General features: G+C 43.9%; 1 protein-coding gene across 2 annotated transcripts in view; it reads right to left on the bottom strand.

Annotated features, from left to right (window-relative positions):
* Window positions 1–26,948, bottom strand: part of pvrl2l (PVR cell adhesion molecule related 2 like) — a 136,700-nt gene that overhangs the window by 23,523 nt on the left and 86,229 nt on the right. The window contains exon 7 of one of the 2 annotated variants that reach the window (XM_077547788.1): window positions 6,154–9,706. The exons of the other annotated variant lie outside the window; for it this stretch is intronic. Within the exon in view, the coding sequence (XP_077403914.1) occupies window positions 9,144–9,706 (563 nt within the window). The 3' untranslated portion in view covers window positions 6,154–9,143. Of the gene's footprint in view, window positions 1–6,153; window positions 9,707–26,948 lie in introns of those variants that run through there. 2 annotated transcript variants of the gene reach the window in all.

The following is a 26,948-nucleotide window of genomic DNA, read 5'->3' as shown; positions in this document are numbered from 1 at the left end:
CACACACACACACACACACACACACACAATCGCCTTATTTAAAGCTGTGCTCTGAAAGTACAAATGTAAACAAGTTTGCCATCTCGCACAAAACACTCGCTTCCTTGCCACAAATATTACACACACACACACACGCGCACACACACACACACACACACACACACACACAGACTCACACTATCCGCAAGGCATTGAAAAGTAAGCTGGTCTAATCCCGCCATGAGGAGCACGGGAATAACTTTCACTTTTCCCTCTGAAACTTGGCACACGCATGTAGCCACGGACGCACACAGAGAATCTGTAACAAAAAAAAAAAAAAACACAACAAAACCCTCCGCGTGAGTCATCGGGACCTTCTGCGATTCATGCCGTTCGGTTCGGGCCGCCATTGTTTTGGGACGTGTACTTTGGCACCGCCTACAGTCGTAAATAACAAACCGATGGGAAGACGATCCGATGCTAGAAGTTCCTCGTCGCACAAAGCAGCGTAAGCAGCAAAGACACCAACAAGGGCCAAAAAAAAAAATAAAAAAATGTGCGCGATTAGTAAACAAAAAACGCAAAACGCGTTTAATCTGGTGGGTGAGCCGGACTAAATCCTCCCGCGGGGAACGGATCACCCAACGCGGTCAAAGAGTTCTACACCCGCTCATCTTCTCACCGGCTGCTGATGAGAAGTATGCTAATGATTGTTTTTGTTTCGTTTCCGGGCGCGGGAAGACAATCATGCGCGAAACAACACGCCGAGGAGATAAATCCTCGTCTAAAAGCACCACGGGGAGAAGAATAAAAATGGTTCCCGGGATCAGCATGCGGCATTATTTTCCAAATGTGGCGTGCGGCTCGCCTACTCGCAGCTTTAAAGACACTTTCAGCCCGGACTTTGCTGACGCGTCTCACAATGAAGCTCGCTCGTTTGTGGACCTTTTGGCAGATTTTCGGTATTTTTTTTCATGAATGACTTTTTTTTTTTTGTAGATCTATTCATTGTGGACATGCCCACCAAACGTCTTGCTGCTAAGTCAAACTGGCTTCAGGGGCTAAAAAAAAAAAAAAAGAAAGAAAAATATCAGCAAGTTTTTTGTGGGTCTACTCATGACAAAGATTCCTACCCAATTTTATTTTGCTAAGTGAAACTCGGCTTGGGAGGCATCTTTAGAACACGTCTGCCTTTGAAGGACCTCTAAAAATAAGCCTAAAATCATAAAAACAAAGTTTGTCCTTTGGTTTTTGTGGGTCTCCTCATGGTACACATTCGTACCAGAGTTGATGGTGCTAAGTGAAACTTCGGAGGCTTTGGTAGCAAACGGACGACATCTCTAAGGAAAAAGTGGAATTAAACCGCAGAACAAATTTTGGTGATGCATTCTTGAGAGTTTTTGTGGGTCTGCTCATGATAAAAGATTCTTTGCTAAGTGAGGCTTGGCGGGCTTTGGTAACAAAAGGACCATCTCGAGAGCAAGTCTGCCTTTGAAGGACCCCTCGAAATAAGCCTAAAATGTCATCATAAAAAAGTTTGCCCATTGGTTCTTGGTACTTTTTTTGTGGGTCTACTCAAGATACACAATTCGACTAAATCTCATGATGCAAAGTGAAACTTAAGCGTCTTTGGTAGCAAACAAATAACATTTGGAATGTAAGCTTAAAAAGTCTTTGGTTTTTGGTCATTGATTCTTAAGGATTTTTTTTGGTGGGTCTACTCACGATACCCATTTGTACCAAATTTCACCTTTGGAGATTTTGATAACAAATAGACCATCTCTAGAGCAAGTCTGCCTTTGAAGGACCTCTAGAAAATAAGCCTAAAATCATAAAAACAAAGTTTGTCCTTTGAGCCTTTGGTTTTTGTGGGTCTCCTAATGGTACACATTCGTACCAGAGTTGATGGTGCTAAGTGAAACTTCGGGGGCTTTGGTAGCAAACGGACGACATCTCTAAGGAAAAAGTGGAATTAAACCTCAGAACAAATTTTGGTGATGCATTCTTGAGAGTTTTTGTGGGTCTGCTCATGATAAAAGATTCCTTGCTAAGTGAGGCTTGGCGGGCTTTGGTAACAAAAGGACCATCTTGAGAACAAGTCTGCCTTTGAAGGACCCCTCGAAATAAGCCTAAAATGTCATCATAAAAAAGTTTGCCCATTGGTTCTTGGTACTTTTTTTGTGGGTCGACTCAAGATACACATTCCGACTAAATCTCATGATGCAAAGTGAAACTTAAGCGTCTTTGGTAGCAAACAAATAACATTTGGAATGTAAGCTTAAAAACTCTTTGATTTTTGGTCATTGATTCTTAAGGATTTTTTTTGGTGGGTCTACTCATGATACCCATTCGTACCAAATTTCACCTTGGGAGGCTTTGATAGCAAATGGACCATCTCGAGAGCAAGTCTGCCTTTGAAGGACCTCTAGAAAATAAGCCTAGAACGTCATCATCAAACCAACAAACTTTCAGCAAGCGGTTCTTGATACTTTTTTTTTGTGGGTCTACTCATGATGCACAAAATTTCACTATGCTAAGTCAAATTTAAGGGGCTAGCATTAAGCCTAAAAAGTTATTTTCAAACCAAAGTTTGAGTTTTTGGTCATTGATTCTTGAGATTTTTTTTTGTGGGTCTACTCGTGTCAGACCTACCAAATTTCATGCTGCTACGTCAAACGGGCTACGTGGGCTGAATTTTAACAACTTCACTACCGATGCCAATGTTTGTATTGAATTTGTATTGAAAACCATCAAAAAGGCGAATTAATTTGTCTTAGGAATAATACAGAAGTCATTTCAAGAATTCCAAGAACAATCCCAGGAAGTCCCGTTTACAACCAACGCTCTCATTTTGGATCCTTATTTCGCCCCCCAAATGATCTCCAACAAATGTGCACTTAGTTGAGCATCCTGGAGAAGAAAAAGTGGAAGGAGCCAGCACGCCAACCCGGACGGGATCCCTCTCCGAGAGGCGTGTCCACGCGCCCTTAAAGCAATAAAGCGCTTACGCAGCTTGACAAGGCGGTGTCGGAAGAAGACGGGAACGTTCCGCCGCATCATCCGCCAGCGTGGCCCGGCACAAACTCGGCTTTCGCCGGATTAACCACAAAAGCTGAGCTCAGTCGCTAATAGGCCGCCTCCCCCTCCTCCCCCTCCTCCTCCTCCTCATCCTCCTCTTCGCGGTCAGAAGATGATCCCAGAATCTTTCCATCCCGATGCTGAATAAAAGATGGCGGGAAAGAACAGCTGGCGCCGCGAAGGCCAGGACAGAACGCCGGGAGGTCTCGGGAGACGCGCTTGGCAAGTCCTCACAAGGGCCTGATGACGGCTTACTTGGGACGCTTAAAAGTCTTTACCCGGCGACGGGTTGGTTTAAAAATGACAGCCACTTGTTGTGCGGCGGACGTGGACCATCACAAAAACCAGTCATGGGAGTAACTAACCCCGAATACTTGGTTATGAAGTCCATTTTTTTTTTTTTTTGGGAAGACTTTCCTCGGTCTTTGTACGGACCAATTGCTGTTCGGGATGAAGTCCTAATGAGCCCCTTTTCGAACCCAGACGTCCTCGACAGATGGCCGATACTAAATTGTGAATGATCATCTTTGGAAGATTTGCCATGAAAATGCTGATGTTGGATCCTTTAAGTCTTAAGTCGGAAAACTCACCAATGGCATTTCTGGACTCTTTGACTCTGGAGTTTTTTTTTTTTTATGCCAGACGGCCATTTTGAGGATTCAGGATGGATGCGAGTGTCCGAGGACCTGCTCAGAGATGACTTGAGCTTTTTATTTTCTTGTAATGAAGCCGGAAGACGTCCTCAAATGCGGTTTGCTGCGTCAAATCGATCTCATGATGATATAGCTACAAAAAAAAACATCGAGTTTGAACCTTCCGAAAATGTGACGAACTGGAACGCACCGCCTGGTAGAAACTCGCTGTTCTGCGGGAACCAAGCTTTAAAAAAAAAAAAAACACAACAAAAAACAATCAACCCAAATGAAGATTTTGACATTTAAGGATTAACTCCATCGGTGGTTTTTCGTCTTCTTTGTCTTCGCCCCCCTTTTGAAATTCTCCCAGATGGTTCGCCAAGAGAACGCCCTCGCCGCCGCGTTCGCCCGGCGACTGCCAATTGACGCCCTCGGACTTGGCAGAGGCTGAGCGCCTCCGTGTGTGAAGATCAATCTTGACTTTTGTCAAAAGACTCCGCATTGATTACTGAAGCGAACATCTCATGGCTATTTTGTGGCTAAAGATGTCATGGGTGCTAGTTTTAGGGTTCTGCTTTCTCTGTCACGTATAAAGGTAAGGGTTCAAGTTAGGGTTAGGGTTAACCGTAAGTGAACCCGTATCCTACTGAGGGATTAACGTTTGCAATGATAGCGAATGTTGTTTTCATGTCAGGGTTTTTGTTGAAGGTCGCAGCGTTTCTTAAAGGTTCACCAAGCAGTCTTAATGGTTCTCTAAAGGTTGCCTCGTTTCCTAAACAGTCTCTAAACAGTCTTAATGCTTCTCTATACGGTCTTAATGGTATTTGTTTTTTCGTAACGGGAAAAAAGGAAAGACCATTAAGACTGTTTAGAGAACATTTAGGAAACGCCGTGACCTTGAACAAAGCCTGATGTGGAATCAAGATTCGAAATGTTCACCCCTCAGTGGGATTTGGGTTTTAGGATTTGGGATAGATTAAGTTCTGATTGACCCGTTCTCCGTCGTGTTGAGTTTACGGTTCTGGGTCAAGGGTTAAGGATCCATCTGTGATCCCTTCTCAAGGTTGCTTCTATTTACTTCCCCCTGAGTTCTGACTTTTCTGCTGGGATGGAGGTGTGGGGGGGGGGGGGGGTTCTAGACCCCGGGGTGTCTTGCGAAGCACTTTGAGACTCTTTTGTACTTAACTCTTTGACTGCCAAAAACGTTAGATAACGTTTAGTAAAATCCTATGGAGGAGTGCCAAAGACGTTAAAAGACGTTTGTTTCAAAACAGAGGTGAAACTAACCATTTTCTATTGTTGATTACTGAAAAACGGAGTAAGGTAGAAACAAACTTTTTTTTTCTGAGGAAAGATGAGAGTCCAATCTTTCATTTGGTAGCATGTGTGTTTCCATAGTCCAAACACATTATTTTCTGTGGACCTTGAAAGATCAGTCAAAATGCTTAAATCGGCTGGCACCCACGGCATCCCTTTTCTGAAACCGTCTGGCAGTCAAAGAGTTAAGGACTATAAATAAACTTGATTTGATTTCATCCTGCAAGGAAAATAGAATTAAGGGGCTGAAGGCTTTGGGGGTTAACGTTTGGGTCAGTTCTGTCACTCGAGCATTGATGATAACAACCTTCTTCACAATGCGGTGTCAAGATTTATGCAAATGTGCGACGCTGCCACAGTCAGGCAGTGCATTGTGGGTAATCTCACACTGATTACCGGCATTCCCGCGGCGGCTTGCGTCAGACTCCGGCTTTTATTAAAATAACTTGTGCAAGGAAACAAAAGCAAGCGGCTGATCTCGCCGCATGCCTCTGCCTCTATTGAGTTGCCAAAGTTGTGATTCCCCGATAAAGGAGCGCGGGAATACACCGGAGAGAGACGACGTGCTGAGGTGAGCTAACAGTAGTTGCGGGAAGCAGATGAAACCGCAGCATCAGTCGTTTTTTTTTTTTTTGGGTTATTTATCGGGTGAAAGATCCTCAAAACTCTGGTAAGAAACTTGTTTGTTTCTTCATCAAAGCGTCTTCTTCCGAGCCGGCGTCAAAGCACCCTTTTTGGGGACGCGCTAGCAGGAGACACTCCCGACTTGTGTGATGATGTTTGCGGATGAAACGGCCCACAGACGACTGTTGAGGAACAATCGACGCGCGGCGGCGGCGGCTTTGAAAGCGGCTAATCGCCGCTTTTTTTTGGGGCGCGGGAAGATCAGCTGACGGAGGCGGAAACGTCGCCCGCGTACTTTCGACGGACCTTCCCGCGCTCGCGTGCGCAACCCCACAGAGCGCGAGCAGCTTTGCTGATGATCACTTTTTATTCTTAGACAGGAAGAAGACTTCGGCTCGTCTCGACAGATCCCGACGACAGCGCTAAGCAAAGACACTTTATTTGCAAAGTACTCACACAGCCCTTTTTTTTTTTCCTTTTTTTTTTTTTTTTTTAACTCCAATGACCAAAACACGTCACGTAACACACTCACATTTTATTCTCTACAGCCGCCATGTTGTAGTTCCTCCGCAATAAGACATGATGTATAAAGAAATAAAAAGAAAGGAGAACGCAGCAGCTAAACAAGGCAAATGTGTTGAAATATGCAAACGAGGCTTGATTCACACTGCAGGTCCGAGGAGCCGATTCCCGTCTACAAGATTTCCCTTTTCAAGTGACACACGACTGCGTTTACATTCACAGAACACGAGAAACAACCCGCATGCGCAGAAGCACAAATTGTGCGTAAATGACCGCACGAGCGTCAACACCAAAGTCAACAAGACACAAATAATAACACAAATATTAAGCGTTACAAATCATTTACAGTCGTTGACCCGGGCTGACTTTCGCCTCCATTGAGTTCAATGAGGCATTTTTTTTTTTTTTTTTACGCATTCTAATGCAACATCTTTACATCCTATTCAATGCTCTATAGACGTCTAACGTAGCATATTTACATTAAATGTAATTTGGGATGTAGGTTCGATTTTCGGGGTTTATTTTGTTTTGTTTGCGCAGAAACGGCTGTTTATAGGTCACCGATTAGTGTCGTTGGACGGCATTAAGGTGGCGTTGACGGGGTATGTAACGGAGGGATGGAACTGATTCGCCGACTTTAGCACTCCGCTATCACGTTAGACCCGTGAAATCCATTAACATCCAACTACGTGACATTCCTCACGTCACAACTCGTTTTAGTAGTTTCTTAGATGGGGGAAAAAATATAATATATAAATATATACTTGAAAGGGGGGCACAGTATGAACCTGGGAAAAAAAATAAGCATATAAAGCCATATAATAAAAGACATGATCATTGACCTATATGGGCGAGGGGAAAGGGGGGGGGGTGGATGGACGACCGGGTCGTGATAGCCGTGAGAATGATCTTGTATCTAGAAAATAAAAATATCATCAATTGATTGACGTCCACTCAACTATCATCCTGTCGGCTGCAACAAAAAAAAAAAGTCGGTCCAACTCTAGTTCGTGCCTTTTGTGCTTTTAAACTCGCACTTGAGATCAAAAACGCGATCCTAATGGAGCGACTTGAAGCATCCAGCCTAAGTATGCCGACGCCGCCTCCGACGGGTCGCCGGCTAGCAACACCCCCTCACGTTTTCCATCCGCCTAGCAACAGTGGACCTCGTTCATTTTCGTTGCGGAGAAAGTTTTGGAAGGAGTGCGACACGGAAAGCCAGATGGTCGCGGTTAGCATAATGCTAATGCGCCGCCACTTTCGCCGCCACTCAAGGACATGAGACAGCAGGGAGCTGAGCAAGCACACGCGGGTGGGGGGTGGGGGGGGGGGGGGCGGCACTAACTCCATTTGTGCACTCGGGTCCCGTTTAACAAGTGTTAGATTTCTAATGAGGCTGAAAGCCCCGCAACCAGTTTGGCTGTGATGTCATGTAAGCACTTTGTCAAGTACCCAAAAATATTAAAAAGAATGACAACACATTTGTAATTAAAATCCTAATCCTAAACATACGCAATCGCCAATTACGATGTTCAAGCGCGCACGCCACACACACACAATTCTGTGAGGATTCCGTCATGTGTTCCTGGGATTTGTCGGAACAAGTCCCGGGAAAAAAAAAACAAAAAACAAACAACAGGAATAAAAGCGGCAATCTTATTGAAAAGACGCGTTAAGGAGGATTTAGGAAGAAGTGCGTTCCAGAGATTCGCCGCCGAATGAGTTTGGCTCGCGCAGGATGTGAGAAACAAAGACGCAGATTTGCTTTTCGAAATAGCACGTGGTTATCTGCGGCGGCAGATAAGCCGGCCGCCGCGTCAATAAAGGCGCGGGGACGCGGTGGAGACGGACGCCAGGAATAGAGCGGCATCCACGGAGGACGGAAAAGAAGGCGATAGAAAAGAAAGTCATCCGAATCGTGTATTTATATCCATTCGGTGAGTCATTTGCGACTCGGCGTGGGACGGACAAAAAGTGCTTTTCACCGATATGCGGCGGCGACGGCGACGACGACGACGACGACAACAGCGACAACACCGACGCTAGCGAGACGACGCCCAGTAGATAGAAGATGACGCACGCTATTAACCAGAGGTGGGACGAAGTCACGTCATACAGAAGTCTTAACCTTCCAAGTTGCAGGCGAGTTCTCGTGGCAAAAAAAAACCCAAGTCGGTTCCAGTCCACATTAAAACTCATTCATAGGATTAAGCAAGTCGAAAGTCAAGTCATACAATCGAGCTCAGTCACAAATAGGGATGGGATTTGAAAACTCATTCACTCGCACCCATTTTCACTGAAGCAACCACCTTCACTCCCGGCTGTTTTACTGGATTTTGACTGATTTTGTAAGGCCCACATAATATTATGTTCTATTGCTATAAAAACATGGAAGATACCTAAAGATTAGCGTCACCGATCCAGAGATAAAGGGGGGCGGGGTCACATGTCGGATTATTATGATGATTCTCATTTTCCAGATCTGATCCAAAACATAATCCCTGAATCCAAACGTAATCATCTTCAGAAATCCCTCCACACTCGCATGACATCATGAACCCGGGTTGCCGGGTTTGAACACCTCACACAGACTTTGAAACGTAAAGGCAAGACTTGTCGAGTCACGTCTTATCAAGTCTCATGAATCCGTCGAGTCACGTTTTAGCCAAGCCAGACCCAAGTCCGAATCCGACTGGAGTCAAGTCATGTGACTCGACCCACCTCTGCCACAAACACCACAGCAGCCACGCGTTAGCGCACACATTTTAGCTTCTCTCGCGAGAGGCCGACAAAAGAAGGCAAGAAAGAGTTGCTGACGTTTCCACGAGATATCAAGTACCGAGTCACACGAGCACTCGCAAAGCTCAAGCGGCGACAACACAGCGACAAGCGGCGTCCATTTTGAAGCGTTGATGTGCTTGTCCAGTCACTCGTTGACGTGCTCTGCCCTGTCAAAGTTCGGGTTTTGGCGGCGATTCCTCGGCCACCTCACACGTAAATGGCCGTCCGGGAGATAACCGAGCCGTCCCGTTGGGACTCCATGTCGTCATCCAGGTACACGGCGTCCTCGCCGCCGTAGGCCGGAGGGTTCCCGCCATCGAATTGGTCGTAGCACTCGTCCTCCTCCAGGCTGTCGTCAAACTTCCTCCTCTCCGCCTCGTCCAGGAGGATGTCGTGGGCGGAGGGCTTGGCGGGATGCTGGTGCGGGCGGCGGCGCTGGTGGTGGTGCTGGAAGTCGTTGGCCTTCTCCGTCAGCGTGCCGGTGTTGTCGCAGCCTTCGCGGTACGTGTACGCCGGCCCGTTGTTGTTCTTGCCCTCGCCGCCGAATAAGAGACGCGCCTTGTTGCCGTAGTCGGCGCTGTTGCTGCAACCGCTGCCGCCGCCGCCGCCGCCGCCCGCCGCCACCGAGTCGGCGCCTCCGCCGCGCCGCTGCCGGCGGCGGCCTCGGCCGACCAGCACGCCCACCAGCGCCACAACCGAGAGCAGGGCCAGGAGGGAGCCGATGACGGCGCCCGCCACGACGCCGGTGCTGGACGGGTCCTCCAAGGCTTCTGCAGAGAGGATGGAGGGGTCGGAAGGAAAGATGGAAGAACGGGTGGAGGAGAAGAAAGAGGAAGTTGGATGGCGGCAGTTAAGGAAGTGGAGGCGCTCTGCGGTCTTTGAAATCCTCATGTCTCATTCCACGGGACATTTCAGTGGCCTCTGAGGAGCCGTTTTGCCACCAGGCTGGCGACCAACCGGTTGCGATTCCTCAAAAGTTGAATTGAGGCAACTGGACAAGGTTGGCGAAGAAAACGAGATGCGTCCAGTTGCTTTGATTCAACTTTTCCAGAGAATCTACAATGACTGACCTTGGTGCGCAGGACGGCCATTCACTAGCCACACCCGGCAACCACAACCACCACCAGCAGACACACCGACAAGAAGACTCCACACCAAACAAGCGGCCATCTTCATCCGCCTCCTGGTGTCCGCTTTGCCTCCATTCAACGTTTGCGCACTCTGACATGTGCTGCGGTTCTCCTGGGCTCGGGGCCGACTGGACCGCACGCGCCAACGAGCCCAAGCGAGCCGTTTGCTTCTTGACTTCCTGTTTGGTGTGAGCCAAGTTTGCCCCGTGGACGGCGACGCAACGCAAAAAGTAGAAGCCAGCACGCAATCATTCCGCACAATCTAAAATCAGCTGCTACTGCAGTTGGTATTCAACGCTGACTACTGGATATTAATACTCCGATCTATGTAACTTTATACGGTTAATAAAATACATTATAGTCATGTCACTAACCACACGAATAAAGTTTCCTCCTTGCTAAGTGTTACCGGTTGAGTCACTGTTTTCCAAAGTAAAAACAGATCTTTGCAAATGTCTTGTTTTGATGAAACACAGACGATAACCAGTCTTCTGACGAGAGAAATGAGTGAAAAATGACCGTACGATTCCTCAATTATAACAATGGTTAATAGATAATACTTTCTTCCTGGATTCGTTTTGACAGCTCTAACACACTCTGCGAAAATCGCGTGAAAACGCCACAGAGAAATCAATATATTCAGGTTAGGTTCGTTTGGGGAGTGGCAACGTAAGATGGCCGCCGTACTCGTGAGTCGTTCAGGACCAAGAAATCAAAGATCTGTTCAAAAAAGGCTCCCCGGTCGTGTTTATGTCAGCAAATATTCCGCCTTATCGAATATCGCAGAATATTACCACAATATGATCAGGTTTTGACCACGTTAACATTTTATGATATGGTTTCATTATGGCATTGGATTGGCTGGAAACCAGTTCAAACCCCGCCTACTGCCCGAAGCCATCTGGGATAGGCTCCAGCACCCCTGCGACCCTTGCGAGGACTAAGCGCTTGAGAAAAAAATGGATGGCTGGGTTCCACTATGTTGCAGATTTTCACCGATCGGGGGGGGGGGGGGGGGGCAGCAACACCATCCCCCCCCCCCCCCCGCGACGTCTTATGCCATTACTTTGTGTATACCCAATAAAGGGTCCAGCGAGTGCGCATCAACACGCACCCGCGCGCACCCGCGCGCGCACATCCAGAGGGGTTATTTGAAGGAAACTAGCGCACAGCTGCGCCTTCAAAACGGCCGCCATATTCGTCGTCCCTCAAGCCCTCGCCGCCTTGATTCCTCCCAGTAGCCTCATTAGACGCCGACACCGACTTCCGATGGCGGGAGGCTTGCGCAAGTGGACTCACGCTGGGCTCAAACACACGCACACGCAGCCAGATGATATTTTTGGGGGGGCGTGTGAACCAGTTCGTGTTTGACGCACGTCCCCCCCGCGTGGCGCCGGCAGTCGATGCGGAGATTGGACGCCACTCAAACAGTTGGGCAGGGAGGAATTTCACGGGGGGCCAAATGACTGCTCATTTCCATCAAACAATAATAATGACAACAACGCTAATAAAGACGACGGCTGCATGCACGCGTGTGCGTGCGTGCGCGTGTGAGTGATGAGTGTGACATGAGTCAACACATGCAGAAGGTGGAAGGAAAGCAGAGTTAAAAACAGCTGCAGGAGTGAAAGAGAGTGAGGTCATTAGATGGAGTTAGTTGGTAAGAATAATGAGTTACTATGGAGAGGTAGTAGAGCTAGATCAAGCTAGTCAAGTTGGGGAACAGTAAATATCGTGCAAAGCTAGGACTTAGTAACAACGATAACAGAGAGAGTCAGACTGAATTAGATGGAGTTAGTAAGGAGAGCAAAAGATGGGTGGGGGTTAACAACAAAGGAGATGGAGAGTTAGCTGGCATTAGGGGGAAAATAACGGATGGAAACTGAGTCAGGTGGAGTTAGCAAGCAAGTGGGGGAAACAAGTCGAAGGAGATAGAAGAGCCGGGTGGAGTAAGAAGAACGAGAGAGATGGTGGGGAGTTTGATGAATGAGCTGGAGTTAGGAGACTCAATTGGAGTTAGTAATGAGAACAAGATGGAGAGAGCAAGTCAGCGGAACAAGAGGAAGTTAGTAAGGAGAATGAAACAGAGTTAGGGTGTAAGGAGAGAGTGAGGTGCATTTAGTAACTTTATGGAGTTAGTAGGCAAGGAAGACAAGACGGAGTTAGTAACTAAGGGGAACAAAATGAATGACTGAAAAGGTAAGGACAAGTTGGAGTAAGTAGGGAGAATGCAGAGTTAACAAGTAGAGAAAGGAGAAGATGGAGATAATAAGCAATGCGAATAAGGAGGAGTTAGTAAGAACAAACTAGTGATTAAAAAAGGAGCACAAGAATGATAAAAGCAAGAACGAGGAATTAGTCATGATAATGAGATGGCGCTACTAAGTAGGGAGAACAACAAGTTAGTTGGGGGAACTAGATGGAGTAAGTAAGTAGGGAGAACTACAGAGTTAAGAGATAAGAAAGAGTTAGTCAGAAGGACAAGCTGGAGGCAGTCAGGAAAACGAGAAGGAGTTGGTAAATAACTAGTAAGTGAAGAAAACAAGATGGAGTTAGTAAGGAGAACAAGAGGTTAGTAATCCGGAAGAACTAGGTAGAGTTAAGTAATCATAGAAAACGAGTTAGTAAGAAAAAAGAGATGGAGTTAGCTGAAGGGCAAGATGGAGACAGTAAGTAAGGAAAATGAGAAGGAGTTAGTAAATAAGAAAAACAAACCAGCTAGTAAGTAAAGGGAACAAGTTAAAGTTGGCAAGTAAGGAGAACTAAAAAGTGTTGGTAAGTAAGGAGAAGGGGCGGAGTCAGTAAGTAAGCAAGGAGAACAATTGAGCCAATGAAGAGAACAAGATTAGGTGCGTAAATGAGGAGAACGAGCTGGCATTAGTAACGAGAACAAGACAGGGTTCGCAAGTACGACTGGAGGGAGGCGGGCCCTGCCGGGACAGGAAGCGGACGTCTGCTGTGAGTGACGGCGGTAAGACGACAACTCGGCTTGGCCCGCTTTGCCCTCAATATTTACATTCATGGTGGGTATTTGCAGAAGGTTTTTTTTTCATATTTATGATGAATATTTCCAAGAATCCCTCACATTGCGGTTGCGATGGCGACCGAGCGATGGCCTTCTGCGGCCCGGCCGGCGACTCTTTTAATCAAGCGCTTCCGAGCATTATTTGGTGCGCGGGCTCCTCAAAAGCTCGACCGGCAGCGCGATAGAGCCATGAAGGAGAATGACTGCTCGTTAAGTAGGATGGATTCTTTGTTTTTCTCGGCCTGGGAAGTGCTCCATTCTGCTCCATCATGCGGGCCATTTCATTAGGTACGCCATCAAAGTGAGATGCAATCCAAAATTGCGCCAGAGAAGTCGTCATTCAAATACTTTTATGATCTCGGATGTACTGCGGTTTGCCGTATAAAACTTTATTGCGGTGCCTTTTTATGATCTCGCGAACCTCCTCAATTTGCGTCAAAACAATTTGTAGGCATCAAGCTGCGACAAAATGGTGGCAAAGCACTATTTATAGTCTAAAAGAAGCTCCTCAACGCACTTCAAAAGAGGTCTTTGACAATGAAACGTGACAAGATGGCGACAAAGCACTACTTTTGTCAAACACAAATGACTCTACTCACTTCAACAGTTCTTTTGAAAAAAGATGCCTAATTGAAGCTCCACAACTCACGTCAACATGACTCTTTGGCAATAAGATGCTACAAGTTGGCGGCAAAGCACTACTTAAGTCAAAACTCCACAATTTACTTCAACGCAGTTCTTTCACAAAGCCCTCTTTAAGTCTAAATGAAGCTCCTTTAATGATTTCAACATGGGTCTTTGGCACTGAGATGTGATGAGATGGCGGCAAAGCACTACATTTGTCAAATCACTTCAACATAGTTCCTTAGGACCGAGATGCCTCAAGATGGCAGCAAGGCTCTACTATGGTCAAAATGAAGCTCCATAACTCACTTAACATAATTCCTTGGTACCGAGATGCCACAAGATGGCGTTAAATCACTACTTTAGTCTAAATGAAGCTCCCTCAACTCACCTTCAAACCCGTTTTGTGGCACAAAAATACCATGAGATGGCCCAGAAATTGGTACTTTACAAAAACAGCAAATAGGTTTTTCCACGAATAATGGCGGACAGTAAAAAAAAAAAAAAATCTGTGAAAATGGTAATCCCAAATGGCAAACATGCTGGGCAACATTGACGACATGATTCAGCCGGCGCTGCGCAGAGGTTCAAAGCGGGGAAGTAGGCCATACTTTTCCTCAATGGTGGCAGGCTGCCTGCTTAAAAAGCGAGGCGCTGATAAACGTGACGGCGAGATTCAGGCGGGGGGGGGGGCTCCTATCACTCTCCGCATTAACGTCATGTACACCACGCAGATTAAGGCGTCCGCTACGGCAGCTGGGATAAGCTCCGGCGCGAGATTTAGCATGCGGCGAGGTAGAAACACAATTCTCCGTTAAAGGCAAGCTGCTGTTCGCTTATAGCACACACGCCAACGCACAAACACACACACAGGTGGGCCTAAGTCTGATATGTGCGAGTCATAAGCAGAGGTGGCAAAACCGAGTCCAGAAAGTAAAAACCCTGCCACAGTTTGGCTTTAGCCCCTGATGCTAGCCAGCTAGCTCCCCGAAAGGTAAACAAGCACCACCAAACAAGCTAGCTCCCATGGTGCTTGTTTGTTTACAATTTAGCATTTAGAAATACACTCCTGTGTATTTAAAACAATCATATCTTAGCATTTCAGTCAGCTAGCTGTAAGCTAACGCTAGTTAGCATCTATGTTGTGGTGCTTTAACCCGTCCGAGCAACGGCTTGAAAACAAACTGGACTAAAATGGACACTGACAATATAACACTAATGATAATCAGTGTTTTTAGAATGACAGCATTTTTTTGTATTGTTGAGTTGAGTATTCAATTTGTGTTTTTCTAAATTGCATGTAGCACAGATCGCAAACGCGCATCAGAAATGCTACAAAAATGGTAAATGTGCATCCGAACAAAGAATCTCAGCATTCTGAGTGGCGTGTTTTTATGCAGCAGTTTGATGTCTGAATTATTCAAGTCAGCAAATGTTGTTGACACGTGTGCAAAACAACCCGAGTCAATAAATTGAAAAATGACATATTTACAGCTCGGAATGATCTTCAACCCACATTATCATAATCCGGCGTTTAATCACGGCACTAATAAGACGCCTGATTCAGCATGCAGCTTGTCTTTATGTCTTCCGCAACACACACACAAAGGTGCTCCATTTGCCTCCTTTCTAAAGCGTCCATTAGTCAGTGGGAACTAAGAGAGGATGTCAAAGATTTTACATCTCAAGTGGCACCTCGAGTTATGAGCAACCGGTGTAACAAATTTTGTCTGGAATTTCATTTTTTTTTTTTTTTTTTTTTTTAGCTAACTCCACAACAATTAGCATGTAGTGAACAAAAAAATATTAGCAGTTGAAGTAGAATCCTAAAACAAGAAATACACGTGTATTTAACCAAACCGAGATGGCTAACAAAACTAGCATCAATGCAACAGACAACAAAAAAACACTCACAGGCATATATTCTTTATCTTCTGTAAAAAAAAACACAACAAATATTACTGCAGCTCATCAGGGTACTTAACAGTATGTCTGGATTATACTGCCCCCTGGTGGCCGCGGTGCACACAGCATCCGAAAAGCTCTATTTTTCAATGACAAAATCAGTGATTGGGAATCTGATTCTAAAAGCTGCAAAACTATTTTGAGGTGAGAAAGTGCAGGAGAGCGACGATGACCTCCTTTTGCCGGCGCCGCGCAACAAAGCGTTCCGTCGTGACATTAACGCCTTGTCGCCGTGATCGCGGTCTGGCCGGCGGCGCCGAAGCACTTCAGTGGGAAAATGGCAATCTGCTTTTGATTAAATCCGACTTTCCTGGAGTACGCTCGCCACTCCAGGATCGTTTTCTGGCGGAATTGCGCCGCAGCGGGCAGGCTAAAGAGGGTCGCGGGACGTTCGGCCCATTCCCGGCGCACTCGACCTTTTTTTTTTTTTTTCTCCCCTCAATGAGACGATGTTCTACATAAAGTTTAATGGCCTCGCCGCCGTGACGGGGAAAGGTCAGCGGGACGTTGCGCGCGATTGAAGCGCTAATGTTCTCACGACCTTAAAGCCTCGGAGACACCTTTTCATTTTGGCACAATGGAGGGAAAATGAGCCACGGTGCGACACGTCAGGTACCGACAAGGTTCAAAGCTAATTCCAACTGTGCTACCTTGACTTACACAGCGCCATTTTTGTGTGAATTTAGTCATTTGTCGGCTTTTGGTCACATTTTGAATAAAGAATCACTCTTTGGCACGGGCCGATTACTTGTTGGAAGGTTTTATCACGGTTTTAAAAAACACTAATATTGGCTATCATCGAAAATGAGCTCTCCTCTTTTTTGAGGGGACCTCTAAGCAGCACACACTATGATTGGCTGCTTGCAGAGTTGAGTAAATAAGCCGACTCTTTCAGGTTAATTGCCTCCAATTAACTTTTTCTTTTCCCTCTTCATAATTAAACGCAGGAGCGAGCCAGCAAGAGGAGATGCTGAGATGCTTTTTTGCTCTGATTATTGTGCATTGTCCTAAAAAAAAAAAAAAAAAAATAAAAATAGTGCCAAGGGGTACTGGTTAGCCCCAAGAACAACATGAGTAGGACAAGGGTCTGTTCTAAAAATAGCTCAATGTAACTTACTAAGATGAACTAAAACAGAAGACAAATGTTTACAGTAATTTGTTTAAAATCAACATAATACAGGTTTCCTTCTATTGTATATAAACTAAAACAGAATGTAAAGAAATAAGCTGCTTTAACAAAAAAAAATAAAAAAAAATAAAAAATAAAAATCAAACAAGCAACTGCTGGTAACTTGAAAAACTTGCAATAGAAATGTAAAGTTTATATCACGTCGACGTTTTCGTGTTGAAATGGAGGCAGGACCTCACACCGCGTCAACACAAACACACACACGCACACACACGCAATAAGTCATCCTGCCACAAATGCGTTTGATAAACACTTTGGACAGCCGTGGCCGAGCACAACAAACAAAGTCTTGAAGGGGAGCAAAGGCTCGACCTGAACAAAGGACTCCCAAACAACTCTTTTATTTTTTACACTCGGCTTCCCCAAAAAAAAAAGTAAAAAAAAAAAAAAAGCCATTCTTCTCCTCCACAGATATATGAGGCTCTTTACGCGGCGACCCATCATTTCCAGAACACTTTACAGGTCCAGCCACACACACACACACACACACACACACACACACACAGACTGGAGTGAAAGTAATTTCCGCTGTTTTTAAGCAGTGAAAGCTTCCAACTGCGAAGATTAATGGCCCCTCTTTTCACCTTTTTGGAACTCTTTGTCAGAAAGTGCCACCTTCCATACCATGAAAAACGTGCACAACATTCTTTCAAATCACAGCCCATATGCAATTTATGTGCGGTTAGCTTCAGCCAGCTAGCATGAAGAAAGCAGTACAAAGGCTCGCTTATTAAAATGGTTATTAATGCTCTTCTGATGAATAAACAGCTTTTTGGTGGCCTAAACATCCAAAAATGAGCACATTTGGCAAGTGTGTGCGTCCTAGAATTATTATATATATTTTTGGGCTTTAGCCTCTAGTGCTAGCTAGCTAGCTAACTAGCTCCCTAGCAGGTAAACAAGCGCCATCGGAGCTAGCTAGGAAGCTAGCTAGGGAGCTCGCTAGGAAGCTAGCTAGGGAGCTCGCTAACGAGCGCCTGAGGCTAAAGCCAAACTGTGGCAGGGTTTTTTAACTTTCTGGATCTGGATTTGGCACCTCTGATAATGTGGGCGGAGCATGGCGTAAAATTTGAACGCTGATTTATTTCAAGGGCTTTTCGCAAAGTAAGAAAATATTAGCCCCTGGCTCCCGTGTGACCGATCGACATGAAATTGGGTGTAACCGGACGCACCAAAAAGTCTCTCGTACCAACGTCTGAAATTGAACAGGAAGTTAGCCATTTTCAGGGATCGTTTCTACTAATGAGGGCAGAACCTGGTATCAAAGTTTGATGACTATTTGAAGGACTGAAATGGACGAACAAGAGTGTACGAGAGCATATTGAAAATGTATTAAAAATTTTTATTTATTTTTTTTTTTAGCTCATCGCTAACTGACTCATGAGTGTTGTGAAATCAACTCCAAAATATTCCCTCCACGGAATGCGCGGAGACAGACTGTCACAGGAAGAAGTATTTAATTCAAATGTGTGAAGATCCATCATCCCGCTGTGTTGCCTCCGCGCGCACACACACGCACGCACATACAGATGCCGAGCACGGGTTCAGCGGTTTAATGAACATTATTGATGACCGGGCTTGAGCGAGGCGGGTGTAATTAGCGTGATGTCTCTCACCTACAAGTCTGCGGCTTCATTAATTCAGCACACGTGCACGCTGGTATTCATGGGCGCATCCGCACACGCCCACACACACACACACACACACACACACACACACACACACACACACACACACACACACACCGTCTGGGGTCGGGCTTTGCGTGCGTGCGTGTGCGGCCAAAATATTTTTAGTCTTATTGTGCAGTAGCTGATTGGATCCAGAGCTCCGCCGTTGATGCCGATCGGACCGGGCCCTCCTGTTGGCCTGGTACGACCACAACCCCCCCCCCCCACCCCTCCCTCCTCTCCGGCTCCATCAATCCACCCCCCACCCCCCCCCCCCGCCGCGACTCGCTCTTAAACGCTTTGCGGTCGTGTGAGTCATTTCCAAGAGAATCAGGAGCACTGAGTGCGAGTGGGGTAGGGGGAGGGAGGGGGTGGAGGGGGGGGGGGTTATCTGGGATGGAAGAGGCCCGGGAGAGTAGAAAAAGGTAAAATCCGTGAGGTCAGGATCCACTCAAACGGCATCCCAGGAAGCAGGATTAAGCGCCCCACTTTGCTCCCGCTAAAAGTAGACCCTAATGGCCAAGACAAGCACATTGAAATAGAAACCGGCGCGGACGCGGACGGCAACTCGGAACGCATACGTTTAACCTTAAACGGTGCCCCGTGTGAGGCAAAAGTTCCCGCGGTTGCGTTAATGACACCAATCACTTTTAATTACATGAATCATAATGTTTCGACACTGTTTTTCTGCATAGTAACCGTAGTTGCTTTACTTACCTGTGTGCTGTTGCTTTGTGGTATCAAGAGGGGGGAGGGGGGGAGGGGGTTCTCCCACAAGTTGCACGCTTGTTGTGAGCGCCACCTGCTGTTGTCGCTTAACGAAACAAGCTCTTCCGCAGCTCTCTAAGAGTCCACCGGACTTCTCTCGTGACGACTCAACGTGGCTGCAATGCGGCCCATGACAGTCCCGTTTTGAGATGTTTCATATTTACTACTCAAGCGAGTTCTCCAAAAACCTTGGTTGGCGAGCCACGTACACACAAGTGCGCGCGCGCTCACACCCACACCGTCGTTCTTGAAGCCAATTAAGGTGCTTAAAAAGCTGGGCTGCCCAGTTGCGGTGCCGCCAACAAAGCGGATTAAGGAGTGAAATGGGAGCAGCATAATACCCACTTGTGCTGCTGTTAATGACGATGTTCAGGATATTTAATGCAAGCATAACGTGGAGCCTGCAGTACATGCGTGTGCCAGGAAGCCGCTAAACCGACCTGGCAGCCTCGGCAACAACACGGTCGGCTCGTTACTATTTTTATACGCATGGGAGTATTGTTGAATTGTGTGCGTTAAAGCAGGAAATGTTTGAAGGTTTATAATTACCGGGGAAAAAAATCAATGCTAATTCCCATTAGCCCACCAATGGCATCTCCCATTATATGTTAGCATTAAGCTAAAGGATGTTTGTTTTTGAAAATGTTTGTTTTCTTTCTTTTGTGTCAGTTTAAGTAAACGTCAACGAAGAGCGACGAACAGCTTGAAGTGAGCGCGCTTTGCCTTTTATTTGCAGAACTGCGCAATCAAGAGAGTCTTCTTTTCATTTCCTTCAAAGTGACGTGCTAAAAAAAAAAAAAAAGTCTCCCGTTTCTTGACGGCAAGAAAGTGAGAACAGCTGCAGAGGAATATTTTAAAAGTATGTTTTAATAAGGTTAATAATAAGATGACTTTAAAGTGTGTGGGAGGGAGAAAACTAAAACTTTTTTTGTATACAGTAGTCTCAACTCAACTTTATTTCTAGGGCACTTTAAAAAAAAAAAAAAGCAACCACAAACAAACAAATGCAATTATTTTCTCGGTAAATTATCTTTCTTTAAAAACAAACTCCTGCAGCGCCTCCGCTGTGCCGAAGCCCAAACCGTCACAGTCCTTATGCTGGCCACCTGCTGCTGGCAGCACGCAAAAAGAATACGAAATAGTAAAAAAAAGGGGGTGGAAAGTACAAATAAAGTCGAGCGTTATTTCTCTTAATCACTGATTTTCACATTACGCGGGCGGCATCGCTGTTCACCGGAGCGCCGTTAAAAATCAGTCCAAAACGGGACGCAGTTAACAAATGAGCTCATTTTCTCCCGCCTGTTATAAAGTAAGCAGACGTGAACATCTTCATCCTCCTCCTCCTCCTCCTCCTCCTCGGTGGCTGTGCTGCCCACGGCGATGGCCGCCTGACCCCGGCTGCGGGGCCCCTGCCGGCTAATTGAAAGGCGCTCGGCGGCACGGGAGCGCGCCCTGTCTGGGTCGTTATTACACGCGCGCGCACACACACACACGTACGCACAAAAACAAAACACGGGCAATTAGAGCGAGACGAGGGCCGAGGCGCCGAGTTTTGCGAGGTGTCGGGGTCGAGTTACAGTCATGTGAATGGGCCTTCAACGTACGTACGTACATGCGTGTGTTGTTGTTGTGCCATTTCATGGATGGGCACTCCAGAGAGACAAACTTTTTCACACCACTACAACGAGGCACTCTAAATTGGACATGGGACTGCGAAACCCTGGTCCACATGCTGGCTGTCAAGGCAAAAAGAAAAAAAAGAAAAAGAAAAAAAACACTTTGCTTGGTCTTTCCCTGTGTGATATGCGCACACTTGCAGCGCAACGGAGCTCTCTAAAGCTGCCCAGACAGCACAGAGGCATGGCCCACATCCTGGCTGTCAAGTCAGACAAAAAAAAAAAAAAGAAATCTCGCTCGCAGTCTTTCTCTGTGTCGACATGCACTCATGTGCGCATGAGCGCAACAGCGAGGCGCTCTAAAGCCGCCACGCCAGCACGAAACCCCGGTCCACATTTAGTCTGTCAAGTCTGACAAAAATAAATAACTAAATAAATGAAATTAAAAAACGAAAGAAAAAGAAAAAAGAAATCCCCCTCCTCCCCTCGCTCGCTCGTTGTCACGCTGTGAGCGTGACATGCGCACACTCACAGCGTGACAACGAGGCGTTCTAAAGTGTTCACGCATCAGTTAATTAAACCTGTGTTAAGATAACACTGTTCATACTTCACAAAGTGCAAAACAGGTGATAAAAGACGCAAAGAAACTCCTCCCACCCACTGGCAGTCCGCGACCCCCAATTTTGGGGATTATTCATCCTCATGTGTTGAGGATTCGGTGGGCTTGAAAAGATTTTCGGAATTCAAATTGAGTCCCGGCAATCCTTCAGTTTAGGAACGACTGCACGCGCGGTGTTTAATTTGAAGCGTGTTGGAAAATATGCCAAAATGTTAATGAGTTTTTAGCGACAGTGGCTGATGTTCGCTTCACTTAAAACACAATCTGTCGGCTTTCATGGAGGAAATTGGAAAGTAGAACTTTTGAGAGGATGATATCAGAGGATTTAGACTTTTGGTACATATTTGAAAAGTGGTTGAAAATCTCTCTCTTTTGTGTACCGCTTCCCCTTTTTGTGACGAAGTTTAAAATGTTCAAGTTTAAAATGGACTTTGTAGACATTTCCCAAATATTCCCCCTTCATATTTCCGGCTGTTGCCACGGCAACCGGCCTCCTCCCACCTGCCACCAGCCTCACCTTCCCTCTCGAAAGACGGAGATGACAAAGAATACATTCCCTACAAAGTGAGACGTCGTGACCGCGCGCGTGAAATATTTAAATGCGGGATCAAATATTCAGACGCTATACGGTGTTCCGACATTCCTGATTCTCTTTGAAGCGTCACGACAAGTGCAGTGCACCGCGCGCTCGGTCGGGGCGAGGTAAGTCCTTTGAATATCCCTGTTTAATGTGCACCTGGGATATCGGAAAATATGAAAGAAGAAATGATGTGGTGTTCCAAAGTGGATGGAAAAAAATATCAATATTCGTACAATTGTAAAGCTCGTAAGCTGAACACATGTACCGTGTTTATGCAAATGAACCGATGTCATTGCATTTTACTATATTCTTTTTTCCGGACATACTCAATTAGAAGCATATTAGTGAAAATATGGTATTATATACAGCTGCTAAAAAGTGATGTCTATTAGAGGAAATATAGTATTATATGAAGTTGTGTGAAAACTAAGTGTATGTGTAAGTAAATATGGTATACAGGATACAGTCGTTACAAAAGGTGATGCTTATTAGAGAAAATACAGTATTATATAGTATACGGTTGTTGTTTTTTTATGATGTCTATTAGAGGAAATACGGTATTATTTAGTAAACAGTTGTTAAAAAACAAAGTGACGCTGAATAGAGGAAATATGGAATTATACAGCATATGGTTGTTAAAAAAACGAATTGACATCTATTAGAGGAAATACGGTATTCAATACAGTTGTTAAAAAACTAAGTAACGTCTATTGGAGGAAATATGGTATTATATGAAGTTGTCTAAAAACTAAGTGTATGTGTAAGTAAATATGGTATACAGGATACAGTCGTTACAAAAGGTGATGCTTATTAGAGAAAATACGGTATTATATAGTATACGGTTGTTAAAAAAAATTAAATGATGTCTATTAGAGGAAATACGGTATTATTTAGTAAACAGTTGTTAAAAAACAAAGTGACGCTGAATAGAGGAAATATGGAATTATACAGCATATGGTTGTTAAAAAAACAAATTGACATCTATTAGAGGAAATACGGTATTCAATACAGTTGTTAAAAAACTAAGTAACGTCTATTGGAGGAAATATGGTATTATATGAAGTTGTCTAAAAACTAAGTGTATGTGTAGGTAAATATGGTATACAGGATACAGTCGTAACAAAAGGTGATGCTTATTAGAGAAAATACGGTATTATTTAGTAAACAGTTGTTAAAAAACAAAGTGACGCTGAATAGAGTAAATATGGAATTATACAGCATATGGTTGTTAAAAAAACGAATTGACATCTATTAGAGGAAATACGGTATTCAATACAGTTGTTAAAAAACTAAGTAACGTCTATTGGAGGAAATATGGTATTATATGAAGTTGTCTAAAAACTAAGTGTATGTGTAGGTAAATATGGTATACAGGATACAGTCGTAACAAAAGGTGATGCTTATTAGAGAAAATACGGTATTATATAGTATACGGTTGTTAAAAAAAATTAAATGATGTCTATTAGAGGAAATACGGTATTATTCAGTAAACAGTTGTTAAAAAACAAAGTGACGCTGAATAGAGGAAATATGGAATTATACAGCATATGGTTGAGGAAATACGGTATTCAATACAGTTGTTAAAAAACTAAGTAACGTCTATTGGAGGAAATATGGTATTATATGAAGTTGTCTAAAAACTAAGTGTATGTGTAAGTAAATATGGTATACAGGATACAGTCGTTACAAAAGGTGATGTTTACTAGAGAAAATACGGTATTATATAGTATACGGTTGTTAATTTTTTTTTAATGTTGTCTATTAGAGGAAATATAGTATTATATGAAGTTGTCTAAAAACTAAGTGTAAAAAAAACTAAGTAAATATGGTATACAGGATACAGTCGTTACAAAAGGTGATGTTTATTGGAGAAAATACGGTATTATATAGTATACGGTTGTTAAAAAAAATTAAATGATGTCTATTAGAGGAAATACGGTATTATTTAGTAAACAGTTGTTAAAAAACAAAGTGACGCTGAATAGAGGAAATATGGAATTATACAGCATATGGTTGTTAAAAAAACGAATTGACATCTATTAGAGGAAATACGGTATTCAATACAGTTGTTAAAAAACTAAGTAACGTCTATTGGAGGAAATATGGTATTATATGAAGTTGTCTAAAAACTAAGTGTATGTGTAAGTAAATATGGTATACAGGATACAGTCGTTACAAAAGGTGATGCTTATTAGAGAAAATACGGTATTATATAGTATACGGTTGTTAAAAAAAATTAAATGATGTCTATTAGAGGAAATACGGTATTATTCAGTAAACAGTTGTTAAAAAACAAAGTGACGCTGAATAGAGGAAATATGGAATTATACAGCATATGGTTGAGGAAATACGGTATTCAATACAGTTGTTAAAAAACTAAGTAACGTCTATTGGAGGAAATATGGTATTATATGAAGTTGTCTAAAAACTAAGTGTATGTGTAAGTAAATATGGTATACAGGATACAGTCGTTACAAAAGGTGATGTTTACTAGAGAAAATACGGTATTATATAGTATACGGTTGTTAATTTTTTTTTAATGTTGTCTATTAGAGGAAATATAGTATTATATGAAGTTGTCTAAAAACTAAGTGTAAAAAAAACTAAGTAAATATGGTATACAGGATACAGTCGTTACAAAAGGTGATGTTTATTGGAGAAAATACGGTATTATATAGTATACGGTTGTTAAAAAAAATTAAATGATGTCTATTAGAGGAAATACGGTATTATTTAGTAAACAGTTGTTAAAAAACAAAGTGACGCTGAATAGAGGAAATATGGAATTATACAGCATATGGTTGTTAAAAAAACGAATTGACATCTATTAGAGGAAATACGGTATTCAATACAGTTGTTAAAAAACTAAGTAACGTCTATTGGAGGAAATATGGTATTATATGAAGTTGTCTAAAAACTAAGTGTATGTGTAAGTAAATATGGTATACAGGATACAGTCGTAACAAAAGGTGATGCTTATTAGAGAAAATACGGTATTATATAGTATACGGTTGTTAAAAAAAATTAAATGATGTCTATTAGAGGAAATACGGTATTATTCAGTAAACAGTTGTTAAAAAACAAAGTGACGCTGAATAGAGGAAATATGGAATTATACAGCATATGGTTGTTTAAAAAACTAATTGACATCTATTAGAGGAAATACGGTATTCAATACAGTTGTTAAAAAACTAAATAACATCTATTGGAGGAAATATGGTATTATATGAAGCTGTCTAAAAACTAAGTGTATGTGTAAGTAAATATGGTATACAGGATACAGTCGTTACAAAAGGTGATGTTTATTGGAGAAAATACGGTATTATATAGTATACGGTTGTTAATTTTTTTTTTAATGTTGTCTATTAGAGGAAATATAGTATTATATGAAGTTGTCTAAAAACTAAGTGTAAAAAAAACTAAGTAAATATGGTATACAGGATACAGTCGTTACAAAAGGTGATGTTTATTGGCGAAAATACGGTATTATATAGTATACGGTTGTTAATTTTTTTTTAATGATGTCTATTAGAGGAAATACGGTATTATTTAGTAAACAGTTGTTAAAAAACAAAGTGATGCTGAATAGAGGAAATATGGAATTATACAGCATATGGTTGTTAAAAAAACAAATTGACATCTATTAGAGGAAATACGGTATTCAATACCGTTGTTAAAAAACGTCCATTGGAGGAAATATGGTATTATATAAGGCTGTTAAAAAAATAAGTGATGTCTATTAGAGAAAATACGTTTTTATACAATATACAGTTGTAAAAAAAAATGAAGTGAAGTTTAATAGAGGAAACGCGGTATTATATACGGCTGTCAAAAAGATGTTAGCGATGTCAATGTTGTGACGCTCTTATATGCAAACGTAGCACGACGCATAGCGTGACCTTTCCGGCGAGCTTCCTGGAAAGTCATGCAGTCACAACGCAGCCTCTTCAAGCCCATCCAGCTCGCTTAAAGTTCATCAAAGTTAATTAGTGCCACGCACACACACACGGGCGGCCACTCGAGAGCTATTACACGCTCGGCGCCAAATGTTTCACATTTGGCGCTAAATTGGAGGCTAATCCTGATTAAGTGTCATTTGTGTGTTTCTTATCCTGACACGCGCCCTCTTGCGCTTATTGGATCATTTCAATTAAGCGCCAATTACGCAGCGCGGCGTGACTTAATAAGCAAAATATCCGGATCGTATACAGTAATAGATTTGTTTGTAAAAAAAAAAGGGGTGTGTAAACTTTTGTCAGGTCATTTGGAGACGTATCGCTTCAACGATACGCCACGTACTACTTTCCTATTAGCTAGGGCTTTTGGCACCACCGTATGGCATTTGAGGGTATTGCAGGTACAGCACAAAACACCAGCCGACTTGAACCACCTCTTCCTTGCTGCTACCTTTCACGCAGAAGTGCCAAAAGGGAAAAGGCACGCTAATAAGTTCCCCTCCTTCCAGCGAGAAGTCAAACATCAGAGGCTGTCGAGCGCTAATCAGAATCGCATCCTCCTCCTCCTCCTCCTGCTCGGCGGCGGCGAGGCGGGCGGCGCACGTGACGGCACAACACGCAGCCGCTTTCATCCGACGTTTAGCAGAACAACTTCCGTTTAGCGCTACACGGGCGGCCCGCCGGCGGCAGGCAGCTCTCGGCGGGAAAATGAACAATGTTGAATTCGCCCCAACATTAGCCAGGTTCGAGAGGGCGGAACGGATAACGGCGGTCAGCAGATTACTCTCACACAAAAAAAACAAAAAACAATTACAACATTGATAGTTCAATAAAAATATCATCGTTTGTCGCCAATAACAATCAATCCAC

This window comes from Vanacampus margaritifer, chromosome 17 (genome assembly GCF_051991255.1).
Source record: "Vanacampus margaritifer isolate UIUO_Vmar chromosome 17, RoL_Vmar_1.0, whole genome shotgun sequence".
NCBI classification, from domain to species: domain Eukaryota; kingdom Metazoa; phylum Chordata; class Actinopteri; order Syngnathiformes; family Syngnathidae; genus Vanacampus; species Vanacampus margaritifer.
The sequence above is the reverse complement of the archived record's forward strand: the minus strand, read 5'-3'. Positions and strand labels throughout refer to the sequence as shown.